This window comes from Lithobates pipiens, unplaced genomic scaffold (assembly GCF_037356315.1).
Source record: "Lithobates pipiens isolate NorthernLeopardFrog02 unplaced genomic scaffold, aLitPip1_a1.2 Scaffold_18, whole genome shotgun sequence".
Classification (NCBI taxonomy): Eukaryota; Metazoa; Chordata; class Amphibia; order Anura; family Ranidae; genus Lithobates; species Lithobates pipiens.
In genome coordinates this window covers 71,385,436-71,403,910 of record NW_027507758.1, presented here as the reverse complement: position 1 = coordinate 71,403,910, position 18,475 = coordinate 71,385,436, and the positions used below count along the sequence as shown (strand labels likewise).

Below are 18,475 nucleotides of genomic sequence, written 5' to 3'. Positions count from 1 at the left end.
TTAGTGTTTAGCAGACTGTACGTCAGTCCCTATACCGCTGAAGGACTGCTGCAGTATAGGGCAGCGGTCAGCAGTGGTGCACGTCAACCCTATCTATTGTGGACCGATAGCGGTCCTTACAGAACAGCAGACTGTACCGCACTCAAGCCTATGTACCGTAGCACCCTATACCAAGTTACCAGTCCTTATAAGAACTTTTGTGGACCAAGCAGGTTGTGTATTAGTGTTTAGCAGACTGTACGTCAGTCCCTATACCGCTGAAGGACTGCTGCAGTATAGGGCAGCGGTCAGCAGTGGTGCACGTCAACCCTATCTATTGTGGACCGATAGCGGTCCTTACAGAACAGCAGACTGTACCGCACTCAAGCCTATGTACCGTAGCACCCTATACCAAGTTACCAGTCCTTATAAGAACTTTTGTGGACCAAGCAGGTTGTGTATTAGTGTTTAGCAGACTGTACGTCAGTCCCTATACCGCTGAAGGACTGCTGCAGTATAGGGCAGCGGTCAGCAGTGGTGCACGTCAACCCTATCTATTGTGGACCGATAGCGGTCCTTACAGAACAGCAGACTGTACCGCACTCAAGCCTATGTACCGTAGCACCCTATACCAAGTTACCAGTCCTTATAAGAACTTTTGTGGAACAAGCAGGTTGTGTGTTAGTGATTAGCAGACTGTACGTCAGTCCCTATACCAATGAAGGACTGCTGCAGTATAGGGCAGCGGTCAGCAGTAGTGCACGGCAACCCTATGTATTGTGGACCGATAGCGGTCCTTACAGAACAGCAGACTGTAACGCACTCAGGCCTATGTACCGTAGCACCCTATACCAAGTTACCAGTCCTTATAAGAACTTTTGTGGACCAAGCAGGTTGTGTGTTAGTGATTAGCAGACTGTACGTCAGTCCCTATACCAATGAAGGACTGCTGCAGTATAGGGCAGCGGTCAGCAGTAGTGCACGGCAACCCTATGTATTGTGGACCGATAGCGGTCCTTACAGAACAGCAGACTGTACTGCACTCAGGCCTATGTACCGTAGCACCCTATACCAAGTTACCAGTCCTTATAAAAACTTTTGTGGACCAAGCAGGTTGTGTGTTAGTGTTTAGCAGACTGTGCGTCAGTCCCTATACCGCTGAAGGACTGCTGCAGTATAGGGCAGCGGTCAGCAGTAGTGCACGGCAACCCTATGTATTGTGGACCGATAGCGGTCCTTACAGAACAGCAGACTGTAACGCACTCAGGCCTATGTACCGTAGCACCCTATACCAAGTTACCAGTCCTTATAAGAACTTTTGTGGACCAAGCAGGTTGTGTGTTAGTGATTAGCAGACTGTACGTCAGTCCCTATACCAATGAAGGACTGCTGCAGTATAGGGCAGCGGTCAGCAGTAGTGCACGGCAACCCTATGTATTGTGGACCGATAGCGGTCCTTACAGAACAGCAGACTGTACTGCACTCAGGCCTATGTACCGTAGCACCCTATACCAAGTTACCAGTCCTTATAAGAACTTTTGTGGACCAAGCAGGTTGTGTGTTAGTGATTAGCAGACTGTACGTCAGTCCCTATACCAATGAAGGACTGCTGCAGTATAGGGCAGCGGTCAGCAGTAGTGCACGGCAACCCTATGTATTGTGGACCGATAGCGGTCCTTACAGAACAGCAGACTGTACTGCACTCAGGCCTATGTACCGTAGCACCCTATACCAAGTTACCAGTCCTTATAAGAACTTTTGTGGACCAAGCAGGTTGTGTATTAGTGTTTAGCAGACTGTGCGTCAGTCCCTATACCGCTGAAGGACTGCTGCAGTATAGGGCAGCGGTCAGCAGTAGTGCACGGCAACCCTATGTATTGTGGACCGATAGCGGTCCTTACAGAACAGCAGACTGTACCGCACCCAAGCCTATGTACCGTAGCACCCTAGACAGACCAAGTTACCAGTCCTGATAAAGAGCTTTGTGGAACAAGTGAGTTGTGAATGATTAGCAGACTGCAGCAGAAGGGCAGCAGTCAAGTATAATATTCTTTCTATATTTGGAAGAAAGAATATTATACGTGTACAAGCCTATTACCGTACCACTGATACCAGTCCTGAAAAGAACCTTTGTGGAACTAATAGTAACAGCAAGTCTTTAAAATTATCCTCACTGCCTGACACACTGCTTCCTGCCTGTCCCTATACAAATTGGCAAAAAAGAGTAGGCTGGAACGATTAGCTGGAACAGCTCTTTTGTGGACCTGATAGTAACAGCTAATGATGATGATGATGATGATGATGAAGAAAGACTAATCTGGCTGAGCTGTCCCTAAAATAGCAGCATACAGCGCTCTGTCCCTTTATCTAAACTGACAAAAGAAACTCAGGCTGCTGACCTAACACCTATACCAGTCCTGAAAAGAACTTTTGTGTACCAAATAGCTAGCGTTTTCTCTGTCCCTACTCCACACAGGATCCTTTCCCTACAGTGACAGAAGAAAGAATGTAAAATGGCCACCGGATCGGGTGTATTTATAGGTTAGGGGGAATGTCCAAGTGTCCATGAGCTGTCATGTCTCAATTGGTTGTCCTGTAACACATGATAAACGTGTCACGAAAGGTTAAAGTTCTTGTATACATTAAACACGTAAGTCCGCCGGGGCGAACGACGGAAAAAGGCGTTCGAACCCGCGGACGGCGAAAGTCGGAAATTCGCCGCGAAACGACCGCCGGGCGAACCGTTCGGCCATCACTATACACTAGCAATACAAAGAGGAACAGCCTGAAAGGAGTCCTAGACTAGTTCAATGTGATTGGAGAAAAAATGTGGAAAGGCATTAAATGAAATGCAAAAAGTGAATTGTTATCTGCCTATCTTGAGGGTGATTTGGAATAAATAAATCCTTAAAAGGAGCAGTATGTGCAGGGCTCTTCATTTCTTTATCTGAACGTTTAAAGATTTTGACTGCTGGGTCCAAGCACTGTGCGAGGTGTAGAAGATGGTAACGCTGAAGGGTTGGAGGTGGTACCCTACTGTACAATAATGTATTTTATATTCAACTCTATTTTTCAATGCGGACCTGGTGGCTGTGTGTGCATCTCAAACTTTTGACCCTGGGACGGATCAAAAAGAAAGAGTAGACAATTTGTATTATGCAAAATAAGAAAAAGGCTCACCTGAGACCTATTCAGTCCATTGTCTTACGTTACGCACGTGATCAAGGCCGCAAATTCAGTTTAAGTAGGCATGCCAGCACATAACAACAGACAAACTTGGACCTGCATCATATTTTAATGCAGTGCACTGCAGCAAAATACACTGCACATGCATGTCCGTGTACTGCAGCGCGGGTCAATCAGCACCTACTACACTTCTGAATGAATGGCACAGCAATGCATGGCACATTTTGTTGCATTTTGTCATGATGCATGCCATGCTTTGAGCACATTACCATGCATAGGTTTAAAGGGGCCCTTAGATTTGAAAAACATTGCAAGAAATTATATGGACAGTTTGGATTAGAAATGATAACATAAGCTGAATAATAAGACGAGGCTCAGCAGTATGAAGGAACTATAAGATTTATGTGGACCCCTTCTTGCAAAAGGTTGGACAGCAGTGACCTTTGCCCAATCTGTAGATCAAACTCAAGAATCCCCGACTAATTAATCTAAATAATGACTTTTACCCTGGCAGACCGGAGAGGGGACCATATTGAAGTGTCATTACTGGAGTTGCCATCGCTGTCCCCTGCTGCTCCCTCCATCTGGAATGACACCACTGTTGTTGTATGACACGTCACAGATTGGAGTGACACAAATATTTTTAGTTTTTTTTAGCTTTGACCTATGAACTTGTGTACAGGTTCACTGTTGTGGCTTCTAATCCTTCACATGGGCTAAGATTTTTCAAGCCACACTACATTTTAATAGTCTCTGGAGAAAATAGAAAAAGCTAAATTAAAAAGAAACTATGGCCTAACAGAGAAGTAGGCTATATAGTAGCAAGTAAGAAAGAACAAATAATGAAGAGCAACTCCAAGTCATTTCTAAATGAAATCAGTGAGCTGATGATGTTTAGGGATTGGCACAATCATTTCAGCAAAACGACAGATATTGCCTTTGGCTAAATTTCACCAAAGCTAAAACTTTAAGTTTTGCTATTTGAGCTGCTCAGGCACAATTTGCTTGAAAAACAGTTCTATCTTTCTAGGACTGGTGGTGAGGGGTATATTTAGGGAAGTTTACAGTAATTTTTGTATTTAGAGTTTTTGTATGAATGTTTTATTTTTTTTTTCATTTTACTTTTTATTTTTTTTACGATCTGTATCTTTTCTCAAAACAAAGACAAAATACCAGACGCTGAGCTTCAAAGTTTCCTGAAGTCACAGATAATAAAAGGTAACTTTCTATCCACATTTTGGAGACACATGGGTACCCTTTCAAAGGTGACAGACCACACAAGTTCCTCCACACTAAACTCATCATGCCATGTGCCATGCTTTGTGCAGTGAGAACAAAAAGGCCTTCATAAAACTGTTATCAAAAGGTTAGTAGCATATAATTGTCGACATGAAGAGTTAGAAACTCTCCACATGTGTCACGGAGGGCCTGCAAAGTCCTTTTTCATTGACACACTGGCGACTCCCGCCTCTCCTGCACTGAGGACTCTGGTAGCAAAGCAGCAGTCTCTAGTCGTAGCTCTAGATAAGTGTTGGGGGCTCAATTCACTAACACAGTTAAATACTGCATTAGTTTTTGTGTTAAAATAACTCATGTGGTTTATAAAGTGGTTCTAAAGCCTCAAGGTTTTTTACCTTCTGTGCTGTAGGAGCCCCCCATCCCCCCTATTCTTACATAAACCCGATCCGATCCAGCGATGTGCACAAGAGCAGCAGCTCTTGCCGCCCTCCTCATCGGGCAGCGGCTACCATTGTCAATCAAATGCTGTGATGAGAGAGCAGGGCCGAGTCGCCCAGTCTGCCAGTGTCAATAGATGCAGACTGGGCAGCTCAGGAGAGGTGCCCCCAGGGAAAGTAGCTTTCCCTGGGGGCACTCGCCGAAAAGGAAGAGCCTAAATAGGGACCCCAGAAAAGGAGAATTGGAGCTGCTCTGGGCAAAACCATTGCACAGAGCAGGTAAGTATGACATGTTTGTTATTTTTATAAAAAACAAACATGCAATTAACAAAATAAAAAATAAATAAAAATGCACACGTCATAACAACCATGACTCAACCATGCTGTCAGCGGGTGAATTTCCTACTGACTGCAGAATGTAATCAAAAAAATGGTTTGTTGTTCCCTCTCCAATTCATACTAGGCCCTTTTGGGTGAGGTCCCCCCTAAAGAAAAACCTACTAGACCCCTTTCTGAGCATGCAGGCCAGCAGGCAAAGAAAAAGGGGGGGATGCGTGCATCCCCCCAAACCATATCAGGTCACATGCCCTCGACATGGGGATCAAAGTTCCCCCCCGCAAAGCACCTTGCTCCCATAATGATGAGGACAAGGGCCTCTTCCTCACATTCCTGGCCCGGTGGTTGTGGGGGTGTGGGAGGGTGACTTATCGTAAAATTGGATGTGTCCATGTATAGTCAATGTTGTTCCTGAATGGCTCCTCCACTTATGACATAGTTGACTCACCCCCTTGTTTACTTAAAGAGGAGCTCCAGTCTGGGCAAAAACAATTAAAAGTCAGCAGCTACAGGGGGGACCTGTGTGGGGGGGGGGCCTCCACAGGTCTCCCACAGCTTGCTGTGGGGACACTTGGCAAGAGGGAGGGGCCTCGAACACCCTCTTCTTCTGTTTACAGGAGGTGGGTGTCCACATCACTGCCTGCATGAGGTGGACACTTCCTATTGGCTGTCCACGGGCAGGGTCCATCCAGAAGAGGAGTGATGTCAGCATGAGGAGACCATCAGGAACTGGCCAACTCGGGCACACCTGCACATACTGGTGAGGAACCCAGGCAGCGGTGAATTTAGTAGGGAATTATTAAAATTCTTATAAGATGTTTTATTTTTTTTGTTCTGTTGCAGATTTTTCAGCTCCCTTTCTATACCAAAGTGAGAGGAAACCCCTCTTAAACAGTTGTCACAGAGCAGGTGTCTCCAAAGGAAGATTCCCCCCACACCTTCTGTTCTACTGACAATCCTTCCACACTTTTCTTGTATGAAAAACTTGGAAAAGAAAAAGAAGTTTTGAGTGCAGATATGTTGTAAGTGTGATTACATTGGCAATGCTTATATTATGTTAAACATAACCTACAGCTTCCATGCACTATAAATGTTCACACTGAAATTACTGGTTGATTAGCTGAAGGACTGGGTCATTTTTAGAAAGCAGTAAGAGCAACCTCTGAAAGTGGAAAAATAAATGAAATGACAATCTTGCAATAGTCCTGCATAACGCTTGACAAGTATCTCACAGTGCCCATGGGCTAGAGTTATTCCCATGAAATGCCCTTGAGATTTATTTGTAAGGAACAATATTAAAATATATTTTACAAATAAAAACAAGCATTTTGACACTTATGTTTGTGCCTGTGGAAAAATATCAAATAAATGTAGGTTTTAGAGAGGTTTATAGAGGAAGAAAGCTGTCCAGTAAAGAAAAAAGCTTCGCTCCTGACAGTAGTTAGGGGGAAAATATTTAGCAGCAGACTGCTTCTTAGGATACTTGGAAATCTGTCTTTTACCTCTGTATTTATGAAAACAGATCCTCAAGGATTGTAAATGGTGTACAGTATGTCTCCAGGTTCAATTTCCACAAAGGTTTATGAATTGGTGGCATTTTAAAAAAGATATATTGTATCCGTCACAGTCAACGTCCACTGTTTTTTAAACGGAACTGGAAAGCTTGACAGAGAAAAAAAAGTAGAAAGGAGAAAAAAAAGATTAGGGAAATTGGAAAGAGGAAAATAAAATAGAAAGGTAGGGGAAAAAGGAAAGGAAAAATGAAAGGGAAATGGGAAAAAAGGGAAAAAGGACAAAAGGTAGACATGGGGGGAGGAAAATGAAAAATGAAAAGAGAAATGAGAAATATAAAGGGAAAAATAAAGCATAAAAGTAGAGTTTAAAACAAAATGGAAATGGATAAAGAAAAAGAATTGGAAACAAGAAAGGGAAGGGAAAACCGAAAAAGTAAATAGAAAAGTAAAAGGGAAAACAGAAAAATAAAATAAAAAGGTTTTTAGTAAAAAGAGGTTATAAAGCACAAAGAAAAAGGAAAAAAAGGGAAACGAAAAGGGAAAAAGAGAAAAGGGAAAAAGAGAAAAGGGAAAAAGAGAAAAGGAAAATGGAACGTGAATAGGGAAAAGCAAAAAAGAAAGTGAAAAAGGGTAAGGAGAAAATCAAGGACAATTAGAAAAAGAGAAGGAAACTTGAAAGTGAATAATTAAATGGGAAATTAGAAGGGAAAACAAAATGAGAAGAGGAAAAGAAAATAAGAAAAAAGAAAATGATAGTGAAAATTAAAAAAGAAAAAAAGGAAACAGGAAAAAAGGAAAGAGAAAAAGACAAAGGGGAAACATGGAAACTGCAAATGGGAAAAGGGAAAAGGGAAAAAAGAAAAAAAATAATTTAAGCAATCAGATTCCAGCTATTTTTCTAATTCAGAATGAAAAATGCGAAGCATTCCACATAAAATAGAATGTGTTGAATGTCCCACTTGCATGATAATGGTATTTTTTTAGCAGCTGACTAATTGCCATGCAGAACATACTTTCCTTTTCTGTCCAGTCTCATCAGCCAGTCTTAACTCAATCAGCAGCACTGCCAAAGTCAACCTGTCACAACAGTGCATTCCACTTTAAAAAACTCTTAGAATTTTCCCACATCTTGCTCAGACCAGCCTTTTTTGAAACTTTTACTCCAGAAGAATTCTTGTAGTAGTTTTTAGGCCTCTTGCTAAAGATTATACAGACATCACAGCATTAATGTGATCAGTGGGAGAGGTGCCCCTTACATTGGTGATCAGTGGATAAGGACCCCTTACATTAGTGGTCAGTGGCTGAAAGGCCCCTTATATTGTTGGTCAGTGAAAGGGAAGCTCTAGAAAGGGAATGCCTATCCTACACTGGTGGTCACTAGGAGAAGGGTCCTCTTATGCTGATGGTTTGCATGAGAAGGGGCTCCTTACATTGATGTTCAGAGGGAGAGGGTCTCCTCACATGAAGATTAGTGGCAAAATGGTATGTGGAAAAACATTCCCCTTACATAGGGAATGATTGGAAAGAAGCCCCCCCCCCCCTTTCAGACAGCAAAATCGTTGCTGTCCCTTGTTACCTTTCTGAGAGCCAAGAGGAGAAGCTCCACTGGTCCAACACTCCTGGCTCTACTGAGTGATATCAGCCCCGGAACTACAGTATGCAAGCACTATCAGATAGAAGATTAATCAGCCACTGCTCAAAGAACCGTTAACAACCTCTGAAGGAACCCTAGTTGGGAAAGGCTGGCTTAGGTGCAGTGTCAATGGACTTTTGTTGATGTTAGCAACTGCTTCTTTCACCATGCAAGTCTATAGCAATGCAAAAGCAGCTTGAAGTGGGTCAAATACAGGTCAGAAAAAGGTCAATTGTAGGTCAAATGTACCCGTCAATACATTTTTAATTATCGTAGAAGCATCTCAAACTTCTATAAAAAGCCTGTTGCGTTTTAAGTCCAAGATCTGTCAACAATGGCCCTTAAACTGAAAACAGCAGCTCCTTCATATACACCACTATGCATGTTGGGCCTAGAGACCCCTTAAGTGCTGCAAAACAAAAAAGTTACCTTGTGCAGAAAAAGACGTTAAGCAATTTCTAAGCAGGTTATATGTCACTGAATAGATTGCAGTAAAACACCTTCAAAGTTCAGTAAACCCATCTTCATTTATATTTCATTATCTGGAAACTCCTGTGTAACATAAATTGACTCACAGCTAGCCAAGGGCTGCTTGTTGTCAGCTGTTCTCCTGAGGAGGAATTAATCTCACTCTTCCTCACACAACCGAGTATCAGCAGGATTCTTCTAACTTTGGTTGAAGGGACCTCATAGCTTACTAAATAATAATGACACCAGTAAGGAATTTAACATGTTCATATTAGACCAATTATCTGTCAAGCTAAAGAGCAACTCCCAGCAATAAGTCAATCAATGGGTTACCACTGCTACCCAGAAAACACTGCCATTATGCTACAATCAGAATGCCTAAAATGTTAAGCTATAAATTGAGTTCTACATATGTTGTAGTTGAGTGCTGTACTGTGTAAGCCATTGATCAGTGCAGAAAACTTAGAGCTGAAGCAATATCCCTATTGGCTGATTTATTCTCTAACTCCCAGCCTGGGCTGCCATTTCCCTTCCAAATGGAGCAGCCCTACCTCCTGGATCCACTTCCCTCATACACACATTTTATTTTACTACAAACCTATTACTAGTGATGTGAGAGCAGTTTGATTTTTGTGTCTTGTGGTGAAAACTTAGAGAATTATTGGAAAGCAAATTATTTTCTTTTTTTTTAGACATATTGCTCATATTAAGATTTTGTTTAATCTGCTACATTCCAGCAAATATCTGGTGTCAGGGCCTATTCGGTTGGACATAAATTGGATTTTTGCATAGGATTTTGTGCTAGATACACTATTTAAAGTGGAACTTCACCCAAAAACGAAAGTTCCACTTGTTTGCATCCTCCCCCCCCCCCCTCCACTGCCACATTTGGCACTTTCTTTTTGGTTTTGACAGGTACCCGTTCCCACTTCCAGTCAGATGCGCTGTGGCAATCTGAGCTGGAAGTTTACCCCCTTCCTTCCCCCGCAGTCTTCTGGGACACATCACAGGTCCCAGAAGACTGCGGGACCATTCACAAAGTGTAGCGCAGCTCTCACAAGTGCAGTAGGTATCAGGCTGTGAAGCCGCAAGGCTTTACTTTCTGTTTCCCTTACTTGGGATGCTGGCAGCTGCACCCGAAGCCGACTGAAGAATCGGCTCAGGTAAGGACATCACTGGGTCCCTGAAGAGGTACGTTTTCTTATATTAAAAGTCAGCAGCTATAGTATTTGTAGCTGCTGACTTACATTTTTTTGAAGGGCCTTGACCTGGTTCTACTTTGCTGCAAGTACATGCCCATCATCTGGGACCCTGGTCCAGAAGCAGGCTGGGGATTAGACTCCAAGCCCTGGGGAAACCTGGCTTTTTACAAGGGCCCAATACCATAGAAACCTGACACGTATTCCAATACTATGGACATTAATATACAGTTAGTCCCACTTTGTGGCTTTAACAGCTTCCACTCTTCTTGGAAGACTTTCTATAAGATCTTGGAGTGTATCTATGGGAATTTGTGCCCATTCAATTAAAAAAAGCATTTATGAGGTCGGGTACTGATGTTAGATGTGAAAACCTGATTTGTAATTGGCATATCAATTCATCCTAAGACTCCTTTCACACCGAGGCGTTTTTCAGGTGCTTTTACACACAAAAAATAAAACGCCTGAAAAGCTCACGAAAAATGATTTCCATTAAAATCAATGAATGCTTTCACATTGGGACAGTGCGCAGGCAGGAAAATGAAAAAATGCCCCTCTCCATTGAAGTGAATGGAAAGCTCTTCAAAAGCGCCTAAAAAACTCTTCAAAAGCGCTTAGTAGTTTTACTGGCAGTTTAGAAGCAGTGTGAAAATAGCCTTAAGGTCTTCAGTAAGGTTTAGGTTAGGGCTCTCTGCAGGCCACCTGACTTCCCCAACACCATTCATTTATAGGGAGAGGAAGAAAAAATGTGGCTGCACACCACCATCAAACCACGATTTATTGTGTCAATAAAGTTTGCCACCAGGACATAGGACACAGAAAACAGGTGACGCGTTTCACACTTAACTCGTTCTTCAAAACTGGTTCGATGGTGGTGTGCAGCCAAATTTTTTCTTCCTCTTCCTAATAGCACGGTGACGAGCTGGGTCTAGCACCCAGCCCATTCAATCCATCTGAATTACTATCACCCGGAGCAGCATTTGCTTTGTCTGGTCTATGTATAGGGACACAGTCATGCTGAAACACAGGTCATCCCCAAAATGTTGCCACAAGGTTGAAAGTGTAGAATTGACTAAAATGTCTTTGTATGCTGTAGCATTAGCAGTACCCTTCACTGGGAACACCAGAACTCAATCATGCAGCAGGGGTGTCCACATACTTCTGCCCATATAGTGTGGTTTAAATTGTAGAATGTACAGTCCTATTGAATTGTGTTTGCCAAGCTTAAGATCCCGTCTAAACATCAAAGTCGGGTCTGAAAATTAAATGTCAATCATAAGAGGGCAAAAGCACAGAATTTTTGTTTTTCCATTTTGAGACCATTCGCAGTAAATTGTATTGTTTGCATTATTTGCTGCTGGAGATTACGCAGAATTCACTATGAATAATAATTAACTATAAATAAAAGCAGCAATAGATTCTGTGCTTGCACTGGTGCTTCTCTGTGTTTACAAACTGTTTACGGCTCTTCGTGTCCTTGAAAAGGAAGACAGGGACGGCAGTCAGTGAGAAAGTGGTCAAGATACTGGAGTTCATAAATTTTCTTGAACGCCGGATGAGTTCAAAGAATTACCATGTAAGAAAGCCTTACAGAGGGAATTTATCTGATTATAGCAGTAATAATTACCCAGCTGTTTATTGCAGATAGAGAAATAATTCATGCAGGCAATAGGCCGTGGTGGCAATGACACTCCGCATTTAGTAAATATGCAAACCGTTCACTTCTAATTAAGCGAGCAAGAGGATGCCCTTATTAAATGGATAAACTAAAAGTGCCTCCCTGACAAGTGATGAATTGTTATGCCGCACAAACTCTTGCCACAGAATTATTGGCATGAACTTGGGGTTTAACTTCATTAAGAGATCTTATGGGATAGTTAAATGAGGATGGACAGCAGAACAATGCCTTTCTGACAGCCAATAATATGTCTGAGTTTAATGAAACTGCACCAAATTTGACTAGCTTCGAGGATGCTGGTGTGACTTTCTGATCAGAAATCTGCAACTTCAATCAGCAGAGGTTGGACTGTGAGGATGTTTTTATTACAGAATAAAAACAATATACACGAGTAGCTGCAAGAACGTACCTGTCTTGCACTGTGTATAGCAATGAGCTTTTCACATTGTGCCAATGATGGCACCACCCATTAAAGTGACTTTAAACTCAAGAACACATTTGTATATAGAGTATCTCACAAAAGTGAGTACACCCATCACATTTTTGTAAATATTTTATTATATCTTTTCATGTGACAACACTGAAGAAATTACACTTTTCTACAATGTAAAGTAGTGAGTGTACAGATTGTATAACAGTGTAAATTTGCTGTCCCCTCAAAATAACTCAACACACAGTCATTAAAGTGGTTGTATACTCTTTTTTGTAACTTTTACCTACAGGAAAGCCTATAATAAGGCTTACCTGTAGGTAAAAAAAAATATCTCCTAAACCTGTACGGTTTAGGAGATATTCCCCTCGGTATGCGCCGCTGACTGCAGCGGCGCATGCGCACGAGGGGATTCTCGGCCTGAAAATCCGGCAGTGGCCGGCGGCCGGAAAGAAATCTCCCGCGCGCATGCGCGGGAGTGACGATATCGCGGCTCCGGCCACTCACAGCGCCGGAGCCGCGATACCTGGAAGAAACGGCGAGGGAGCATGTCAGCTCCCTCGGCGTGGATCGTGCCAGATGTCGGGGCCTCGTTCTAAGGTAAGTATTTCATAATTAGCTAGTATGCGGTGCATACTAGCTCATTATGCCTTTTGCTTTGCAGGTGTCAAAAAAAAAAAATAGCGGGTTTACTACCGCTTTAATGTCTAAACCGCTGGCAACCAGTGCTGTCTCTTGGCCTAGGCTGACAAGGCCCAGGCCTAGGACGGCACTTTGCGGGGGGAGGCAAAAAAGCTGCCCCCACATGAAAAAAAGCCCCCCGACCTGTCCTTCCAAGTCCCGCCTCACAAAGCAGCCTTCCACACATATACAGTCCCCGGTGGCTTGCTGTAGTGTGCCACTTGTTGCGCCACTTGTTGGTAGCAGTATGGAGCATACTTGGCCAGGTGAGGGGGAGGGACTAGTGCCCATAGAGCGGCCGGTGACTAGCCATTCAAATGGCGGAGATGCAACCTAATGCTCCGCCTACCCTCCTCCACTCGGCATCCTTAGGAGAGAGGAGGAGGGAGAGAAGGACGTGGGGAACCAGGCAGTGGTGTCGCTATGGGGGTGTGGGAGGGGGGGTGGAACACACCCTGGTGACACTATTAAGGAAAGAGTTGTAGTGGTGGGTGCTGTCGCCCCCCCCCCCCCATTAGTGAAGTGGTGACAGCGCGATACTTCTCAGCTGAAGAGAACTCAGCAGTGGCACTGTGACAGGGGCGAGGCAAGCTGCGGGCTGTCGGAAGGTGCCACTCTGTCCAGAACCACCAGAGAGAGTGCCCGTGCTGCCCAGCACCACTAGAGAGTGCACCACTCTGCCCAGCACAACCAGAGAGCATGCCACACTGTCCAGCACCACCAGAGAGTGCCAGGCTGCCCAGCACCACCAGAGAGCACCACACTGTCGAGCACCACCAGAGAGAGTGCCACACTGCCCAGCACCACCAGAGAGCACCACACTGCCCAGTACAACCAGAGAGAGTGCTACACAACACAGGGTCAGCGAACAAGCAGTCAGAGGGATCACCACTGGGTCTGGTAAGAGGGCCTATTGTCCATTATGCATTACTGATCCTAGGGACTTAGGGGGGTGACACCATGTTTTACCGCACCAAGTGACATCCGATTTTCCCATAGAGGACAGCAGGGCTCTGACAGGTCAGTCTCAGCAGAGTGAGCAGAGACTGACTTGTCATCCGCCTGCTGAGCAGGGATCAGCGGAGTAATCCCCAATGGGCTAGCGGATTCCGTAAAAATGGATCAACCCCGTGTGAAAGGGGCCTTAAGGTGTCATCTCATGAGATAATTTACGAGAGTGCATTTAGGGGCGGGGCAGGGTAGGGGTTGGGTGGGGCAAGTGGTGGTGAGTAACTCTTAAGGCCTGGCTAGTGGCTCAGGTCTTGAAATTTTGAGGTCTGCACTGTACATTCACATTGGTCCCTGCCCACAAGGAGCAGGTACCCACTTTTTTTGTACAGAGAGTAAGAGGTGGAGCTCTATGAGGAAAAGTTGGAGCCTAAAGAGGAAGAGGTGTGGTTTACAAATTACTGAGTTGGTCTGAAACAGAAAGGGGTGTGGCCTTGACAGGAGGGGGTGGGTCATATTTAAATTAGGAGGTGTACAAGTTTAGTCAGGCCTGGGTTAGCACAAAACCTAAATACACCACTGCTGGCAAGAAAAGTGAGTACACCCCTAAGTGAAAATGTCCAAATTGGGCCCAATTAGCCATTTTCTGTCCCCGGTGTCATGTGACTCGTTAGAGTTACAAGGTCTCAGGTGTGAATGGGGAGCAAGTGTGTTAAATTTGGTGTTATAACTTTCACTCTCTCATACATAGTCACTGGAAGTTCAAAATGGCACCTCATGACAAAGAACTCTCTGAAGATCTGAAAAAAAGAATTGTTGCTCTACATAAAGATGGCCTAGGCTGTAAGAAGATTGCCAAGACCCTGAAACTGAGCTGCAGCATGGTTGCCAAGACCATACAGCAGTTTAACAGCACAGGTTCCACTCAGAACAGACCTTGCCATGGTCGACCAAAGAAGTTGAGTGCACATACTCAGAGTCATATCCAGAGGTTGTCTTTGAGAAATAGACATACGAGTGCTGCAAGTATTGCTGCAGAGGTTGAAGGGGTGGGAGTTTGAAGGATGGCTGTCATCCCAGAAGGAAGCCTCTTCTAAAGATGATGCACAAGAAAGCCCACAAGCAGTTTGCTGAAGACAAGCAGACTAAGGACATGGATTACTGGAACCATGTCCTGTGGTCTGAGGAGACCAAGATAAACTTATTTGGTTTAGATGTTGTCAAGCGTGTGTGGCGGCAACCAGGTGGAGTACAAAGACAAGTGTGTCTTGCCTACAGTCAAGTATGGTGGTGGGAGTGTCATGGTCTGGGGCTGCATGAGTGCTGCCAGCACCAGGGAGCTACAGTTCATTGAGGGAACCATGAATGCCAACATGTACTGTGACATACTGAAGCCAGGCATGAGCCTCTCCCTTAGGAGACTGGGCCGCAGGGCAGTATTCCAACATGATAACGACCCCAAACTCACCCCCAAGATGACCACTGCCTTGCCAAAGAACCTGAGGGTAAAGGTAATGGACTGGCCAAGCATGTCTCCAGACCTAAACCCTATTGAGCATCTGTGGGGCATCCTCAAACAGAAGGTGGAGGAACACAAGGTCTCAAACAGGCAGTGCGATTCACATCACTACACACTCAAATTAATAGTGCACACAAACACAATATACTCCCCAATCTCTGTGCTATGGTCATGCAGTATACATCAAACAATTATATAGTATTTCTTAATCAATTGTTTGATTAAGAATGATAACTGCATTGTTCTGAGATGTATATTGGTTGAACTTGATGGTCTTTTTTGCAACCTGAACAACTATGTATATTAGGGGCAACATTTGCAGACCGTAAATTTGGTGGTTTCATTATTTCTTTTTTTCAGGGTTTTTGTTTTCACCTGGTTCTCCTGGGAGTAGCACACTACCTTTCCAAGAGTGGCTGTACTTTTTTCCTTCCACTGTATCTATGGGGGGAGCAACAGTTACTTTGCTGATTTGGACAGCAAAGCGACCTCTATTATTCCTCTGTAGCCTACCCCAGATGGAGGTTTCGGTTACATCCTCCAACGCAATTCACTGTCCTCACTATCACAACCTGGAGAGTTACGTACCACACTGGAGTGACTTTGTGTTGATGCAGATGTGGCCAGATGACTGGTACAAGGCATGTAAGCAAAGCCATGGCTGGTGGAAGGTTCTGGTATGTCAGATATGTGTGCCTGCATTTGTGGTCTACATTAGAGTGTATATTTATTCTCAGGAGCAAAAGGGGCATGCACTTACATGTTCACCACAATAAGCAGTCAACCTCCCAAATGTTTTTGATCTATTGGTGGCTGGTGCCTGCGATCTCTCGTAGGTAATCACTGCATAGTGATTACACGCAAAATGCTACAGCTGCTATTAGCTGCGGGAGTCGGCAGCCTCCTCTTTTAATGGGGCAGCTAATGGCCGGGACTTGACGCTGGTTTCCTCGCAGGTTTGAATGTAGCCTTTGACAACCTTCACAAGTTCATGGTTTCTTAAAGGAGAATTTATTTGCTTGAAAGTTTACAAGTGATTCTTATGCATTTTTTAATGATATGCCCAAGTTTAGGTTTCCAGGTTTAGAGGGTTTATTTTTGTTGGTGGATGTTCATACTCCTACTCTTACCTTACTAAATGGTTCTTAAAGGCCACACCTTCCAGATATTTCTTCAGTGCATAATAATTGTGTACAAATTTCCGGACATAGTAACCCCTCCACATCTTCTGTATCTATAAAAAAAAGATATGATTAGCATCAACTTGACTACATTCAAAATACTTAGAATTATTTTCTTTTTTTTTAATGCCGTTACATTTTTTCTTGCTTAGCAGAGAACACTAAAAAGTGTATAGCAGTATCTACTCCTAAAAGTGCTTACAGGCTAATGCCTTGATCATAAACAAAAGCATGTGTACTAGAATTCCCTGTTCAATAGCACCTTTTAGGTAAATTTGAGTACATTTCTAACATGTCACAATATACAGCAACATTATATATAATAGTATAATTAAAAAGCAGTCCTTGAGCTCCAGTCAGACATGTCAGACATGTTTAAACATAGCCAAGAACTGCACAGACATCAGCAATTACATGATTGCATAGCTCTTAACTGTCCCTGATTTTGAGGGATTGTCCCTGATTTGGAACAAAGTTCCTCTGTCCCTCTTTCCTCCCCAGTTATCCCTCATTTTGGTCTGAATAGTAAAGTTTTATATAAAATGCACTTTTTATATTTCCAAAAAAGTGTTTCCCAGAGATAAACTTGTCATCAAATTTCTAAATTGCTGCATTTGTAAACTTGTAAAAAAAACACTTGCGGGTTAAACAAATAATTTTTTTGTACAATTCTCCTTTAAGGGGGTGGGGCAGGGGGGTGTCTCCTATGCCTACATATTTTTGCTAATAGGTTTCCTTAATTCCCATATCAAAAAGTTGGGAGGTATTTGATTGTTATCTCTGGGCCAGTATCTTAGCCCCAAAAGACCATGGATGATATTTGAAAGTGACCCTGTTGTTTCATAGATAAGAGGAAAATGCAAGCCCCCGCAAAATAAAAAGATATATATTCACCTTTCTGGCAGGCAGCAACTGCAGTCTTCGCTCTCTTAAAGTGGAAGTAAACCCATCAATTTAACAGTTTCAAAAAACCGTTACATTCCCGGCATGCCGGGAATGCTAACTGCACATTGGTTGTGCTCTCAGTCAAACTATCAAACCATCCAATGGCTGGTGTCATAACTGATCACATGTGCAGCACCATGGCAGTTAAAGATTAAACAAGGTCAAAAATGGCAGCTTCCGTGGCTGAAAACGATAGGAGGGTTTACTTCCACTTTAAGCCTCGTACACACGATCAGATTTTTCGCAGACAAAACATTGGACTTTTGTCCGAAGGCGTGTGCCTGGATTTTGTCTTGCATACAAATGGCAAGGAATCGTCGGCCAACAAGCACGAACGTAGTGACCTACTACGTGGTTTTTCAGCTCTTTAGCGACACCCTTTGGGCTTCTTCTGCTAGTTTCGAGTTAGTAGAAGTTTTGTGAGTGTTGATTTGCACTTTTCATTTAGTGCTTTTCAGTTCACATTTTTAATTTATCGCTTTTCATTTCGCGATTTTCAGTTCGTGCTTTTCAGTTAGTTTCTGAACGGCTGTTCATCAACCAGCCATGTTGCGGAATTGGAGGGGATAATGTATTATGTATTATTGGCCTTGGAGTTATTGCTTTGACCCAAGTCCAGTCCAGGAACAGGAGGAGGAGGATTTATTGGATCAAAAGTTGGTTGCTTTATTAATCATATATGTCATATGCCTTTGCTGCAGGAGCTCCAGGAGAATAATCCAGATGATTTTCGGAATTATCTCCAGGTGACGAATCCCTGCTTTCACAAACTCTTGGCATTGCTGACCCTCTATATTAAGAAGCAGGACACGTGCACGAGGCTTTTATTAAATTTTTTGGTTGAATTATAATGATTTAATTTGGTATATTTTCTATATTTTGGAATGCATTGAATGCACTTTTTGGTTAAGTTCTATTTGCTAATTTTATTAGTTTTCTTTTTTTAATGCACAAAAAAAAAAAAATTGTGGAGAATAATACTTGGCTATGTGTTTTACTTCAAATGACAGTTTGGGAGTAGGCAGTTACATTTAAAATAATACAATGTAAAATTGACAAGGGACACCAACATAGTTGTATCTTTGTTCCATAATGGTGTTGT

At 43.2% G+C, this 18,475-nt stretch overlaps 1 protein-coding gene across 1 annotated transcript in view; it reads right to left on the bottom strand.

Moving 5' to 3' along the window:
- The window catches only part of SPATA17 (spermatogenesis associated 17), a 247,512-nt gene that overhangs the window by 152,929 nt on the left and 76,108 nt on the right, over positions 1-18,475 (bottom strand). The window contains exon 5 of the mRNA XM_077485778.1: positions 16,378-16,481. Within this exon, the coding sequence (XP_077341904.1) occupies positions 16,378-16,481 (104 nt within the window). The remainder of the gene's footprint in view (positions 1-16,377; positions 16,482-18,475) is intronic.